We start from the raw sequence: 15,103 nt of genomic DNA, 5'->3' as shown, positions 1-15,103 counted from the left end.
CTTCCTGTTTTCAGGTAGTGCTGCAAATGCTGCACAGGGCCCTGCATGATTTCAACCCCCAGCTGCCTTCCAGTAGGTAATCCAGGTTCAGTATTCCCAGTCTGAAACTCTAGGTACCCGGGACAGTTCAGATTTCACATTTTTTTAGATTGGGGGTTACCTGCCAATACATAATGAGATAAATTTGGAAAGGGCACCCAAGTCTAAACAGGTTTATGTGTTTCCTGTATACACAGCCCACCTGTAATTTTATGTCAGAAATGTTGTAAATTATTCTCCCAAGATTTTGAAGCATTTCAGATGTTGAATTTGCCGGTTAGGGAGAGTCAACCTGTGTGTGTCTGTAACAGACGAGGAGAGACGCTCTCAGGTCCAGACCAGGCAGTGGCGCTAATAGCAACAAGTGCCTCGCATTACTGGGTCTTTGAATCCTTGTGCTGCCTTTTTTCAGTATTGTTACAATATAGCTAACATTAATGTTTTACTTGCTGAATGCCAGTTAATGTGGAGTGTTGAGGAACTGCCTGTACTCAGGTGCAGTCCTGTTACTGTGCGTCCTGATTATGAGCAGAAAAGACCAAGTGGGAAGTTTGACTGGTTTGTCAGACTTGGATCATGACTCTTTGTAGTGATATTAACATGCGTAGAACACGTGAGTTCATCTCAGTTTGAAACGCAGTAAGTTGGTTTATAGCTTAGCTGTTGAAGGACTTACCTGAATAACACCAAGAAGACTGTTGTCAAAGAAATTAGTAGCAGCAGTGTGGTGACAGTTTAGTTTTCAAAGTACTGCATGTTACTGTAGGCATCTTATTAGGACTGTTATTTTAATGTCACAGCAGGTCGTTTCACGTTACGTTATATGCCTGGTTGGTCATCGTAGTACTGCTCATTGTGTGTATGTAATATGGGTACAGTAGTCCATGAAAAGCTTACAAATCTAAAGTCCTTGTGTCATATATATAAACATAATTTTGGGAAGAATTTGTCCACTCCCTTTTTGGTGTTTGAGTTACAATTCAACAGATGTGTGAATTTCTCAGGTAGTTTGTTGTGTGTCAGAAATTATTGTTTATGCGTGTTTTCATTGAAATATCGTGACCAGCTTTTTCTGCCAAGTTTGAATTAGCTAAATTGACAGTACCGGATTTTGTGACTCCAGATATTCCATATGTTAGCTTTTTTCTTGATGCACAGAGGCAAGTGTCGTGAAGCAATACTTGAGTCTGCTGCAACATGTAAAGCATTAGTGAATGAGGCACTCGGGTTGGAAAACGGATGGGATCCACAGAGCAAACCCAATATGTATGAACGAGCTGAAAAATGGTCCCATTTCAAGATGGTTGAAAGTGCTATTAGAAGTTATGCTAGGTTTCGTTTTATTTCTACTATCAAGAATTTTTAAGTCTTAAAATGTCACACAAATAAGACACCAAAATAGTTTGTTATAGCATATTTATGGAAACACTGATTATCATTGGATTACATCTCTTTTTAGAAAATTAATTCTTTTTTTCATTTCAGCGTTTCAGGGAAAAGCTGCCTTCGTATAGAATGCAAAAGGTAAAATGCTTTACAGTGTTTGATTTACAAATATTTACACAATTTTCTGAAAAGCTGTGTGATAAAAAGAGATAAAAAGCAGTGAATCTTTTCCTAGAGCTTATTCTTACAGATTATAGGACAAAAAAATCATGAAACTGTTTTCCTGATACAGTGTCACTTATGTCTATAATTCTAAGTTTTATTTGAGTTTATAAAGCGGAATTTTCACATATAAATTACTTCAGCCAAGTTGCGTGTGCTTAATTCAAGACCAAACGCTTACTGAAATTGAGGCGCTACTACTAATACATTGCTTTAGTTAATTAATTACATGCCATTACATCACCCTTCAAAGAATAATAGCCCCCGTCCTTGTGTTCTGCTACCTTTTCTTACTTGCCTCTCGAAGTAGTTAGTAGCACCAGACGTCCGCCTTCCTGCTCCTAAGCTAATGGAAGTTGCCAGGGACAGGTCTGTTTTTTCGAACTCTCCACTGAAAGCAGTGTCCAGCATTTTGTAAATACCTACTTCTGAAGGAATGAATCAAATTCTGCTTTTCTGCATGTACCAGCTGCAGCGTCAGTGTTCAAACTTGAAACTTGTTTTGATAGATATAATATTGGGGAATAAATAGGACATTTTTGAAAAAGATTTATTTTATTGAAAAGGCAGATATACAGAGAGGAGATACAGAGAGAAAACTCTTCCCTCTACTGGTTCACTCCCCAAGCAACCGCAGTGGCTGGAGCTGAGCCGATCCGAAGCCAGGAGCCAGGAGCTTCTTGTAGGTCTCCCGCCTGGGTGCAGGGTCGCAAGCCAGGGAGCTGGGTGGGAAGTGGAGCAGCCGGCATGAGAACTGGCACCCATGTGGGATCCTGGCCCATAAATAGGGAATTTTTAAGCCAAAAGTTTTGAAGTTAAGTTGTTTTGTAAATGGAAGTCGTCATAATCCTGATTTGAAGTAGTAGAATCACTTTAATTCATTAACTATTAAGAAATTAGTGGATATCTAAGAAACACCCAAATACAAGCTTTTCTAGGTTTCTAAGGTTCATTAACTTAGGTAAAATTATAGACTCGTTTTTATTTTAACCTTTTGCAAGAAATATTCTCTTTAAAAAAAAAGAAAACATTTATTTTTATTGGAAAGGCAGATTCACAAAGAGAAAGATACTCCATCCACTGATTCAGTTCCCAGATGGCCACAGCACCCAGAGCTGAGCTGACCTGAAGCCAGGAGCCAGGAACCTCCTCTGCGTTTCCCACAGGGATGCAGGGTCCCAAGACTTTGGGTCATCTGCTGCTGCTTTCCCAGGCCACAAGCAGGGAGCTGGATGGGAAGTGGAGCCATTGGGACACGAACCACGTCCTATGGATGCAGTGCTAGGAGGTAGACGGTTAGCTAGTTGAGCCAATTTTTGTTCCTAAAACAGCGTACAAAATTTGTACTACTAACAAAGCTGGGGTTTGTTGCTGGACTCGGTTGCCTCAGATGTAACTGTTTTTTTGTTATTCATCCTGACAGTGTAATCGTGGAGCTTTCAGACTCCTCTTCTAGGCTTTTCTTTATAGTGCCTTGATTTTGTTCTTTGGAATTGGTACTGTTTTTATCTTGAAAGCATAGAAGCAAATATTAAAAGTGTTAATGTTGTATGTGAGAAAAATTTGAAAGTATTAATGTGTGTGAAAAATGGTTTGTAAGGATTTTGATTACAGGTTTTTGAATGTATAATGTCCTTTATATTTTTTCCCCCTTTTGAAATAGGAATTGATCAATTTAATTGATAGTCATCAGGTCACAGTGATAAGTGGTGAAACGGGCTGTGGGAAAACCACCCAGGTGACGCAGTTCATCCTGGATGACCACATTGAGCGAGGAAAGGGCTCGGCCTGCAGGATCGTGTGCACGCAGCCGCGCAGGATCAGCGCCATCTCCGTACGTAAGCACTCCCTTCTCCAGGCGCCTCTTGTCTTCCTCGTTTCTCAAGTCTTGCTCAGACTTACCGCTTCGAGGCTTTGCCTGACTCTTAATTAGGTCTTGGGTTGTTACTGTGAAAGCAGAACAAATACTGGAAGTTTGAGCTATTGCTCTTAACAGGTACATAGTAGATGTTTATGAATTCAGGGTAAGTTATAAATCAGAAAAATTTCAATGTAAATTCAAAACAATGGAAAATTGATAGCAGGCTTTAAAAGTCTTCATTTTAGCAGACTTTAAAATGTACAACTGCATTTATTCAGTATTTTTTTTTTAAAGATTGTATTGTTATTGGAAAGCCGGATATACAGAGAGGAGGAGAGACAGAGAGGAAGATCTTCCATCCGTTGTTTCACTCCCCAAGTGAGCCGCAATGGGCCAGTACGCGCCAATCCGATGCCGGGACCAGGAACCTCTTCCGGGTCTCCCACGCAGGTGCAGGGTCCCAAAGCTTTGGGCCGTCCTCGACTGCTTTCCTAGGCCACAAGCAGGGAGCTGGATGGGAAGTGGAGCTGCCGGGATTAGAACCGGCGCCCATATGGGATCCCGGGGCGTTCAAGGCAGAGGACTTTAGCTGCTAGGCCACGCCGCCGGGCCCTATTCAGTATTTTTAATTCTCTGTTTTTTCGATACATAACGAAACAGTTGTGAAAATGAGTTGTGTGTGTTTTTTGAATCTACTTTCTGCGTTGCTGATTTCGGATGTAGATGCTGAGGAGAAGAATAAGACACTGTGTTAGTGATCTAGGCTGACGGTTATACACCCACACTCACACAGAAAGGTGGTAAAGCACCTATTATTTCAAACTTGGGATTTTATTGGAACTTTTATTGTTGATTTTCACTAAGTAATGTGGTTAAATACATAAAATACATATTTCAAGATATATGGAGTTTTTTAAAGTTCAATGTATATAAGGAGTTTATTTCCATATCAGCTATTTCTGTAATAAACTCAATACTGTCTGCTTTTATGATAGTGTTGTTTGTCACATGTTTAAATCATTTAGTACAGAATCTCTGGTTAGGAACCAAATTGATAGTACTGAGTATAAAGCGTACATTTTAAGATATGATCTCTAAAAGAACTGTAAAAATAGAAGATATCTTTACCCTTTCTGGGGACTTTATGTTTGGGCATTATATAAGGAAACAGAGTGTTGGAAGACAAAATCACTATTCTCATAGCACAATTATATAACTAGACTTACTATAGTGATATATATTATTATATATATATATTATATATATATATTGTTTTTGCTATCACTATACCTGTTTTTACCTATTGTTCCAAGCTCTGCTGCAATTTAGACAGATTAATAACGTGGTCTTATGTTGTTGTGTACTGGGTATTAATTGGAAAATTTCGCTTCTGAATTTTTTGTAGAAATCAGTCTTATCATTTTGAAGGTTTATTTACTCTTACTGGAAGGGCAGATTTACAGAGAGGAGCAAGAAAGATCTTCCATGCATTGGTTCACTACCCAGCCACTTCAGTGGCCAGAGCTGAGCTAATCCAAAGCCAAGAGTTTTTTCCTGGTCTCCCAAATGAATGCATAGTCCCACTCCTTTGAGCAGTTCTCTGCTGCTTTCCCAGGCCCTAACCAGGAAGCTCATTGGGAAGTAGAGCAGGCAGGAATGAACCAGCACTCATATGGGATGCCGTGCTTGGAGGTGGAGGATTAGCCAATGGATCCATTACACTAGGCTTACACTTTATATATATATATTATAAAAAACATATATGCAGTAGGCTTTGTATAATGTATAATGTATATTATATATTATTTATATATAATATAGAGTATATTTATATATATATTTAGACATGTATATATAAAGATTCATTCAAGCTGTGTCATTTTTGCTTCGAACTTCATGCAAATATTTCAAAAAGCTCATAGAAAAAATTTTATGCAAAAACTTTTCAGAGGTGCAGTGTTTTCATAATACATACATTCACTGCATTTTTTTTAGAAGATCCTTGTGTGTTCACTGTTCTGCCAGAAGATAGGTTGTGCTGTTAGTTATGCAGATTTTAATTGGATGGATTCCGATAATGCTTCACCTGTCCAGAGCTTATCTTTAGCAGCCATAACTTTGGAAACATCCAGGAACTATGATCGAACAGTACTGATTCCTACCATAAACAAGCAAAAAGTATCCAAATATACTTGTGTGTGGTTTAGAGTTCTACAGAAACAATGAGAATACAAAAGATGATTTGGGAACTGTAGAAAGAAATCATTTGACCTTGAAGAATTTCTAAGTAATGAAGAACCTAAAACACTAGCAGTATGTAGCTATTACGGAAGGCACATACAATTTTGTATACTTTTAATTTTAATACTTTTTTAAAACATTTATCTGAAGATTTAAAGAATTGTTTTTCAACAGTTTCAACTTTTCGGGGATGTTCAGGATACTTGACATAAAGTGCAGTATATTTTCTTTGTAATTGCACTGTATTTGAATTAAAGGTGGCCGAGAGAGTGGCTGCGGAAAGAGCAGAATCCTGTGGTGGTGGTAATAGCACCGGATACCAAATTCGTCTCCAGAGGTAAAAAAAAAAAACTCACTTTTTTTTAATGACTTATTTTTTTGGAAAGGCAAATTTACAGGAAGAATATTAGATTAATTTTCCATCCTCTGGTTTGTGACCACAACAGCTAGTAAGTAGAAAGTAACCATGTTGTGCCTGTAAACAGTAACCCTCAGAGTGGCTGTGTTGCTCATACAGGTGACATTTTTTTTTTTACTCTGTCAATTACCACAGTTCAGGGAAGGCATGATATTTGTATTTGGTAGAGCCTGTTTCACTAAGTGTATTGATTTCCAGTTGCATCCATTGGTTTTATAAAACAGGATTCTGTTCTGATTCCGTATTTTAGCTGTAGTGAACATGGATATGCAGTTAACCCTGTTGTATGCTGATTTCCTTTTATTTGGGTAAATTCCCAGCAGTGTATGACCATGGATGACCAAGTCATTTGGTAGATACGTTTACGGAAATCTCAACAGTGTTCTCCATTGTACCAATTTACATTTCAAGATTCATTTTGTGGTTTGTTTGAAAGGCAGAGCTAGGAGAGACAGCAATCTTCCTCAGTTGATTGACTTCCCACAGGTGCAGTAGTTGACTCTGGACCAGGCTGATGCCAAGAGCCCGGTGCTGCTTCTGAGTGCCCCGCATGGGCGCCAGGGCCAAGTTCTTGGCCATCTTCTGCTGCTTTCTTGGGCTCGTTAGCACAGGGCTGGGTCAGGAGTAGGGCAGCTGGGTCTGGAGCTAGTGTCCATGTGAGATACTCATCTCGCAGAAGCTTAGCTGGCGTTGCCACCATGCCAGCCCCAAGGGTTTTCTTTTAAACTTTTCTGTTGCTTAGTAAAAAGGAAAATCATGAGAAAAAATGTCTTTGGTATTTTAAGATTGCAATAAGCTTGTAAATTGCTTTAAGTACGATGGGTATTTTGATGATATTAATGCTTTCAGTATATAGGAATTTGATTTTAACAGATAATTTTGTACTATGAATGTTTACTGTTAGTACCAGGTGTGAAATATGGCTTTTTGTTATTGTTATACTTTTGTTTTCAAAAGATTAATTTTTCTGGCCGAAAGTCTTAATTATTTTAGAGGTAATCTGTGACTACTTTGCCATGTGTGTTTTTCCTTTCTTCCTGCGTGTTCCATGAGGAAGATATTCTGACTTTGTAGATGATACATGCTTATGCTTTATTGTACAAGAAGTCTTAACGTTTTTCAAGCAAATAAAGGTGTTTAAAAAAAAAGGAAAATCAGAAATTAATAACTCATGCTTTTTTCTTTATCCTTCCACAGCCGCTTGCCAAGGCAGCAGGGTTCTATCTTGTACTGTACAACAGGAATCATTCTCCAGTGGCTCCAGTCAGACCCGTGAGTATGCTTCAATAGCAGAAATACGGTTACCGCCAAGTGATGTAACTATTAAATTGAATTTCTCTAGTTCTTAAAGGAAAAAATGGTTGTTTTTAAACTCTGTACTGAGCCCAGTGCTTCACACTTGTGCTTGTAGCCATTTATCCAGTGTTAGTCACATCGTGCTTGATGAAATCCATGAAAGAAATCTACAGTCCGATGTTCTGATGACGGTCGTGAAAGATATTCTGAATTTTCGGTCTGACCTGAAAGTGATTCTGATGAGTGCCACGTTGAATGCTGAGAAATTTTCAGAGTATTTTGGTGAGTAAAATTTGTGATTGGTACGGAAGATGTGAAGCTGCTGCATTTAGATTTGTTTAAGAAGTAATGCAGTGTTACATACAATGTAAAAAATAAATTACTATCTATATATTATACTACCCTTTCATGCAGAGTAAAGATGTATGGTTTCTAGATGCCATTGCTAGCAATATAGGATATTATTACCGTCAACCTATAGATGTGAATAAATTTGTAAAATTCTTTTGTTCTGCAACTCTGTGGCTTTGATGTGCCATCACAGGGTGGAGTGGCAGGTTGCTGTTTGATAACACTGGAGAGCACATGTAAGCCCCTTCAGTGCAGCAAGTAACAGGTTCAGCTCTGTTCATTATCACCTTCATATCACATTGCACGTAGATAACTGGCATTCCCTTTTCACAGAGGATACAGTAGCCTCAACAATTAGTAGCTTTCTCAAAGTTGCAAAATTAACAGGAGGATGAAAGACTCTCCTGCTAGATTTGATTAGCTGGAAAGTATATTCCTTGAATATTATGCCTGAATATTATGGTTTTTCTACCACTTCTAGGTGCTGGAAGCAAGGGAAAGGAAAAGAGTTAAAACATAAATATGTTTAGCACATGTTCCTTTTTCCAGCTTTTTGGAATTCCTTAAAATTTGTGTGCATCCTAGTTAATTTCAAGTACTAAATAATTTTTTTGATGAAATACCTAAGACGAACAATAATTTGATTTAATTCATGCAAATTAGTGGCAGAGGAGTGACGTCAGCTGAAATATTTTCCTCTGTTGTACTTTACAAACATTGTTGGTTTTTTTTTTTTAATAAGATTTAAATAGTACTGAAGTTTCTCTGGTTTTGTTTGTGTGTGTGTGTAGCTTTGTTTTTGTTTTTGTTTTTTCCTTAATTTGCGGTCCTTAAATACTAACAGTCTAGTGTTTGGTTCAGTCAGATGCTAGCCACTTTTGTCTACTTCTCCTAATTATGGGGGCCACCATGAGTAATACTTTTTAAAATCTAATTTCAGCTGGGATTTTGATATGGTCATTTTTGAAGAGAAAATTAGGCTTTTAATTAGTAGGTTTTGAATGCATCATAAAATAGTTTGTGATAATGTTATGTAACTATAAAAAGTGTATTTTAGTAAAGTTAAATAGAAAAGTCGTGAACAAAAGCTTAGGAATAAAATAGCTCATTTAGCATGAGAAGCACATGGGAAATTATTAGAGATTACTATGATAGTAATTAAGTAATATGTGATTGAATGAAGGCCAGACAGTTGCTTTTCATTAAAATACATAGGGAAAAATAAAAATGTAAAAACTACAGATCATTGCCTAAACTTAAGAATGTTAATAGTTTTGTTTGAAGTATATTGATTTATATTTTTTTCCTCTGCTGTAATAGGTAACTGTCCAATGATACATATACCTGGCTTTACTTTTCCGGTTACAGAGTATCTGTTGGAAGACATAATTGAAAAAATAAGGTAAGTAAACATCGTGATGTAAAAAAAGGCTTTTAAGTATTAATCTAATGCCTTTCTTATGTCAGAGTTAGAAACCTGGGCAACAAAGTTGGGGAAGCACTATCCAGTCTTTGAGCCTCTCTTCAGGCTTCTCTGCTGACTCTGCATTCTTTTCTGCTGACTTCCATTGCTCGTTCTTAAGCCTGACTTAATTCTGGGGTTCCCAGTCTTAGTTTTATGTAATCTTATGATTTGTTGTGATCCTCGTTGTTTATTTTCACAACTCTAGCACTTAAGCTTCAGGGCTGAAGCTCTTCGTGGACTCGTTTTTCACTCAGCAGTGTCTGAGTACCAAAAACATCTTGATCCTAACATGTTTTTGAGCCCAAAATCCTTATATTTTGTTTCTGTCATATTTCTTGGAGAACTTTATTGCCATGTGATTTATCTCATCATATTTGTCTCTTTCAAGCTTGTCAAGCTCAAAGGTTTTATCTTAACTCATCTTGGTGATTAGTGCATAGCACAGTGCTTGGCTTACAGCAAACATCTGAATGAATGAGTAGAAAGATGTAGAAATATGTCTGATGAGATTTTTCAAGACTACAACAGCTATGAACTGAGAAAGTCGGGATGTGATGGTGAAAGCAAAGAGCAAAGATTCCACAGGCTATTTTAATGCGGAAAAGTCTGCTGAGTTACTCTGTGCCTTACGCTGTTCCTGAGTTTGAAAGTTAAAACAAGTAAAAACTGTGTATACTGCCTATGAATTTAATGTGCAAAGATTCTTCAGAAACTTCATGAAACTAGAATTTTTAAAATATGTTAGAAGCATTTTTTGAAATACATGTCTTTTTTTTATAGTACACATTTTCTATAAATTGCTGTTTTTGAGTGACAGACATAATGATCAGTACTGGACCAACATGAAGTCAGAACAGGGAATAAAAGAAAGATGCCCACTGCAGTGGGAGGGACCTGTTGGAGTCTGTCACTGGGCCTCCACTGCAGTGTAGAGCTGGAGCTAGGACTGAGACTCAGACATTCTGACGGGACAGAGACATCCCAGCAACAGTCAAACACTATAGCTCCCTGAGCTTTGTGTAAAATGCTTTATGCCAAAATAAAACTAGTATTTTAAACTAGTTTTCATTGAATTTTTTGAAGTACCTTCATAAGCTAGAATGTAAGTCTGGAGGAAGTAGGAAGTGATTGAGAAATGTTATTATATATTAAGGACAGACTGGGCAAGTCAGGAAATCAATGAAAGTCAGAGGAAGTAGGAGGGTGGGTGAGTGTGTGTGTGTGAGAGAGATGGCGTGGTAAAATGTGAGTATGGATCGGTCTTTTCCTGAGGGGTGTGTGTGTGTGTTTGTGATGTGGCATGGTAAAATGTGAGAGAGTGTATTTTGGTCTTTTCCCGATGTTGTTATCTGGCGCTAAGTTTTCTTTATACTCCTTACTTATTTCACCTTTCTGCAACATGCTTCACTTTGTGTCATGAACTATTTTATTCTTTGAAATTGCTTTTCTGTGAGAATGATAGCAAGAGCTTGACAACAATGGACCAGTACTCTAAAATTACACAATAATGAATTGTTTTTGTAAGCTTTCTTGAAGGGTGAAGTGTACAAAGAGTTAAAGGTGTATTCTAAGGCAGATGGAGATATCTGTGCACTTGTCCCCCAAGAGCCCTAGAGGGAGAGTAGGCATTGATTCACGTCCTTGAACAGAAGCTCCTAACTCTTATTCCCAGAAGAGTGCACATAGGGAAGCGAAACAGATACAGTGTCCAAGTAAGAGTGGGGTGGAACCGTGATATATGGAGGGCTGAGATTGGGCACTGGGATCAGCGTGTGCTTGATTACCTCTGTGTTTGGAAGTACTGGGAAGGAAGCCACCCGTAGGTCCATCCTGCTGGGTGGGACCAATCTCTGTCTCAGGTTGCCGTACCTCATTTTGCTGCCTTTATATGTCTCCAAAATTTAGGGGAATCCTGGGTCACAGGCTGCTACACTTCCCATCCAGCTCCCTGTTTGTGGCCTGGGAAAGCAGTCGAGGGTAGCCCAAAGCCATGGGACCCTGCCCCGTGTGGGAGACCCAGATGAAGCTCCTGGCTCCTGCTTTGAATTGACTCAGCTCTGGCCATTGCGGCCACTTGACGGAAGATCTTCTTCTCTGTGTGTCCTCCTCTCTCTATTTCTGACTTTCCAATAAAAATAAATAAATCTTTTAAAATGGGTGTTTTTGTTTGTTTTGTTTTTTGAATAACAAACACATGAAAAATGGCCTAGATGGGTTAGAGAGTATCCAGCCCAGCATCTCTGTGAAGTCCACAAGACTTTTGTCTGGCCCATCGATTATGTTATCAGTATCCAAAAGTTTCTCCACCCCTGATTTAAAGGTTTATGCTTTCTATTAGAAAAGCATGGTTTTTATCCAAAATGTGAGATGTCACACATTAATAACTAACATTCTGTTTGAGGTATAGTAGAATTGTTCTTTAGAATCTTTTTTAAGTCATAGTTGTGAAATTTCAAAAGTATTTGGTGAAACCAAGGCGTATTAAACAAGTGAAGATACTTAAGAATGTCTTTATTTTAGATATGTTCCAGAACAAAAAGAACACAGATCCCAGTTTAAGAGGGGTTTTATGCACGGGCACGTAAACAGACAAGAAAAGGAAGAAAAGGAAGCAATCTATAAAGAACGGTGGCCAGATTACGTGAGGGCATTGCGGAGAAGGTAAGTGTGTTTTGTTGGAAGGTGAACACACAGTGACACAATGGCTGAAACAAAGACCCGGGCTTGTCTGCCTATGTTTTTGCATACTTAAGGGGAGCATTATAAATTAATATTCCAGGCAAATAGCATGATGATTTGAACTTTTCGACATAATTTCTTCTCTCTCCTAGCAATAGGATTGCAGAGTGAATCAATGATAAGCTTTTTTTGGCACATTCTGTTGAATTTTCGATAGGTATTCTGCAAGCACAGTAGATGTTTTGGAAATGATGGATGATGACAAAGTGGATTTGAATTTGATTGCTGCCCTCATCCGATACATTGTTTTGGAAGAAGAGGTAAGTTTTGTTTTGATTTTTCTTCAGTGCTTTTTGGGTTTGATGTTATAGTATAGCAAGAAAGACACTGCCTGAAACTCCGTTTGCCCTTTTGGGTGTCAGTTCTACCCTCCACTGTACCGGTGAGGGAGAGCCCACTGCAGCTCCTGGCTCTGGTTTCTGCTGGCCCAGCACTGCCATGGCTGCCATATGGGAATGAACCAGTGGGTGAAAGATCTCTGTGTCTCCCCCTCTGATTCTCTGTCACTCTGACTTCCAAATAAATAAATCTGGAGAAGATGGAGACTGAAATAAACCACTTTTTGCCATTGAAATAGGTCTTGAAATTGCAAAAAGTGTAGGTTTATTTTTAGAAAAGATCAAATAAAATCTAGGTTATGAATCTTATTTTTAAAAGGTCATTTTGTATTCTTAAAGTTTTTGTGTGCTAGTGGTATTCTGTTGAAGAGAAAATGCACAGAATCTTTGCATTTAGTGTCTGTCTGCTCCTGTGATCATTTATAGTGATTATTTCTGCTCCATATAGGATGGTGCAATACTGGTCTTTCTCCCAGGCTGGGACAACATCAGCACTTTACATGAACTCCTGATGTCGCAAGTCATGTTTAAATCAGGTATAACTACTGCTTGAGGCTTGCTAATCAGATGAAAGTAGTGGATATAAAGTGCAGTTCTTCCGAATTTGCCTAGTAAATTATCACTTGCTAAGTATTAAAATATTGGCATTGGAGGTTTGATTGGTTGGTTGGCTTTTCTTCTGGGTCTTCAATTTCATGGTGGGAATACAGTCAATAAACTCCTACTCATTTAATTAGAAAAATTTGATGAATTTGAGTCTTTTAAGTATTTGGGGGAGATAATTTCATCAGAATCAAAAAACCAGCTAAATAAAATGTAACCTGGAATTTTTACACTAACAAATAAGATTATAGAAGAATTAGCTTGCTTTGATTATAAATCGTGATGCAAATTGAAAGTGATGTGACGTGGTGTCTGAATTTGTTTTCATGAATGCTGGATCTTTTCTGCAGGTTTTTGTTGAAAACTTTTTTTTTTAATTTTCAGATAAGTTCATTATTATACCTCTACATTCACTGATGCCTACAGTTAATCAAACGCAGGTATTTTATTAACTTTTTCCTTCTCATTCAGACTGAAGCAAGCTTGGAGAACTGCTTATTGTGGGGTTTCTCTGTTCAGGAGCTTTTTCCAGTAGTGATCCATATAAGCCTAGCTGTAGAATCTAGAGTCACCTAGACTCAGGGAAAGTTTTGTGTATCAGAGTATAACTCACAAATCAGATTAGTTCAGTCAACATTAAAGAAAAGTTTAAAGAATTGGTTTCACCAGTAACCTATTTGGGTTTCCTGATAAAAAGGAAAAGATATGAGTACCATTAGACATAATTCAATAGAAATTATATTCTATATTATACTGCAACTTTGGTATTTGAGATTTGGCTTGATATTTCAGTCTTCCCAGGTATATGAGCGTTTGGCTCTGTTAGGTAGATTCCCTGGAATAAGTGCTATATTCACAGAATGACTGTTCTCGAGGCTGCACTGCTTTCAGTTCCCGAGAGAAATTAGTCCGTTTTCCTAGACTTGCCCTTTTACTGCTGTTTGTGTGAGCAAATGTCAGGACGTTGTAATACCCTTTTTGGCTTGACTCAGCTAGCTGGATAAGATGACCAGGTGCGTAAAAGGGAGAAGAAAACAAAACTTACTGCCAAAGGCTGGGCAGAAGGATCCCTGGGGGGAAGCACTTTTCTGCCTTGATACATCAACTTAGTAACTATATACTTACATAACATTTTCTCTGTTGCTCACCATTTTTATAAATGAAGGAATAAATTTAGGCCTTTTGAATTCTGCTTCATAGCCTGGCTTGTACTTTAGTGACATTGTCTTGGATGCTATGCCTGATGGAATGTAGCTTTTGAAAAAGTTACAAGGTTTGGGGTTGTTTTTTTTTCCCATAGCTGATTTTAAGCTGGTAATACGGTGACGTGGGCAGCCAACATTCATTCTATTTGGTTAGGCATTTGCTTAAGCCACTGTCCTCTATATTCTCCAGTATGTGTTAAAGATGTGCCATAAATTTTAAATGATTATGTTTTATTTCAAACCTTGTTTGTGGTAAGCTTTGTGACATCCATGGCAGATTTATTTTAGTTTACAAAAAGGATTTTGTAGTATTAAAAATTTTGTATTCTTTATAAATAGACCTGTATACAATTAAGACAGGTATGTCAGTGACTAAACAAAACACTAAGAATGAACAGTTCCTGAAGTGATTAATTACTCTTACAAAAACTACATCAGATATTACTCTTTCTTATGGAATTTTGATTGATTTATTCTTGCAGGTATTTAAAAAAACCCCTCCTGGTGTTCGAAAAATAGTCATTGCTACCAACATTGCGGAGACTAGGTAAAGACATTTGTAAATATCCACTACTAGATTGAGTTTTGAGCTCCATAAATTACTAACATACCTTAATTGTTTTTTCTGAGACACTTCATAATTTTTTTTAAATAAGTATTTTTGCTTGTTTCTGTGGTAATTTGTTCCTTTTTAGAATTAGCCTTTTCAGTAGCTTTTTTTAAAAGTTTTCCAAAGAAACGTGGAAGCTCAGATCCGTTCAGATCTCGTTTCTTGTTCAAGGTGGGACTATTTGGTAATGATGTGATTATCCAGCCTTTATCTCCTGTATTCCCTTGGAGGTATTAATTTACCATGCAGATTCTGTAACAGGTTGGAGAGCCTGATACTAAGCCATGTGACAGGGGGCTCACCAAACTAAACATGAACTAGAGCTTTAA

At 37.8% G+C, this 15,103-nt stretch overlaps 1 protein-coding gene across 1 annotated transcript in view; it reads left to right on the top strand.

Moving 5' to 3' along the window:
- Positions 1-15,103, top strand: part of DHX36 (DEAH-box helicase 36) — a 35,460-nt gene that overhangs the window by 4,375 nt on the left and 15,982 nt on the right. The window contains exons 4-14 of the mRNA XM_058661465.1: positions 1,525-1,563; positions 3,311-3,481; positions 6,007-6,086; positions 7,365-7,439; positions 7,579-7,745; positions 9,135-9,216; positions 11,800-11,940; positions 12,176-12,278; positions 12,805-12,892; positions 13,344-13,399; positions 14,647-14,711. Coding sequence (XP_058517448.1) covers positions 1,525-1,563; positions 3,311-3,481; positions 6,007-6,086; positions 7,365-7,439; positions 7,579-7,745; positions 9,135-9,216; positions 11,800-11,940; positions 12,176-12,278; positions 12,805-12,892; positions 13,344-13,399; positions 14,647-14,711 — 1,067 coding nt within the window. The remainder of the gene's footprint in view (positions 1-1,524; positions 1,564-3,310; positions 3,482-6,006; positions 6,087-7,364; positions 7,440-7,578; positions 7,746-9,134; positions 9,217-11,799; positions 11,941-12,175; positions 12,279-12,804; positions 12,893-13,343; positions 13,400-14,646; positions 14,712-15,103) is intronic.

This window comes from Ochotona princeps, chromosome 3 (assembly GCF_030435755.1).
Source record: "Ochotona princeps isolate mOchPri1 chromosome 3, mOchPri1.hap1, whole genome shotgun sequence".
In the NCBI taxonomy this organism is placed as follows: domain Eukaryota; kingdom Metazoa; phylum Chordata; class Mammalia; order Lagomorpha; family Ochotonidae; genus Ochotona; species Ochotona princeps.
The sequence above is the reverse complement of the archived record's forward strand: the minus strand, read 5'-3'. Positions and strand labels throughout refer to the sequence as shown.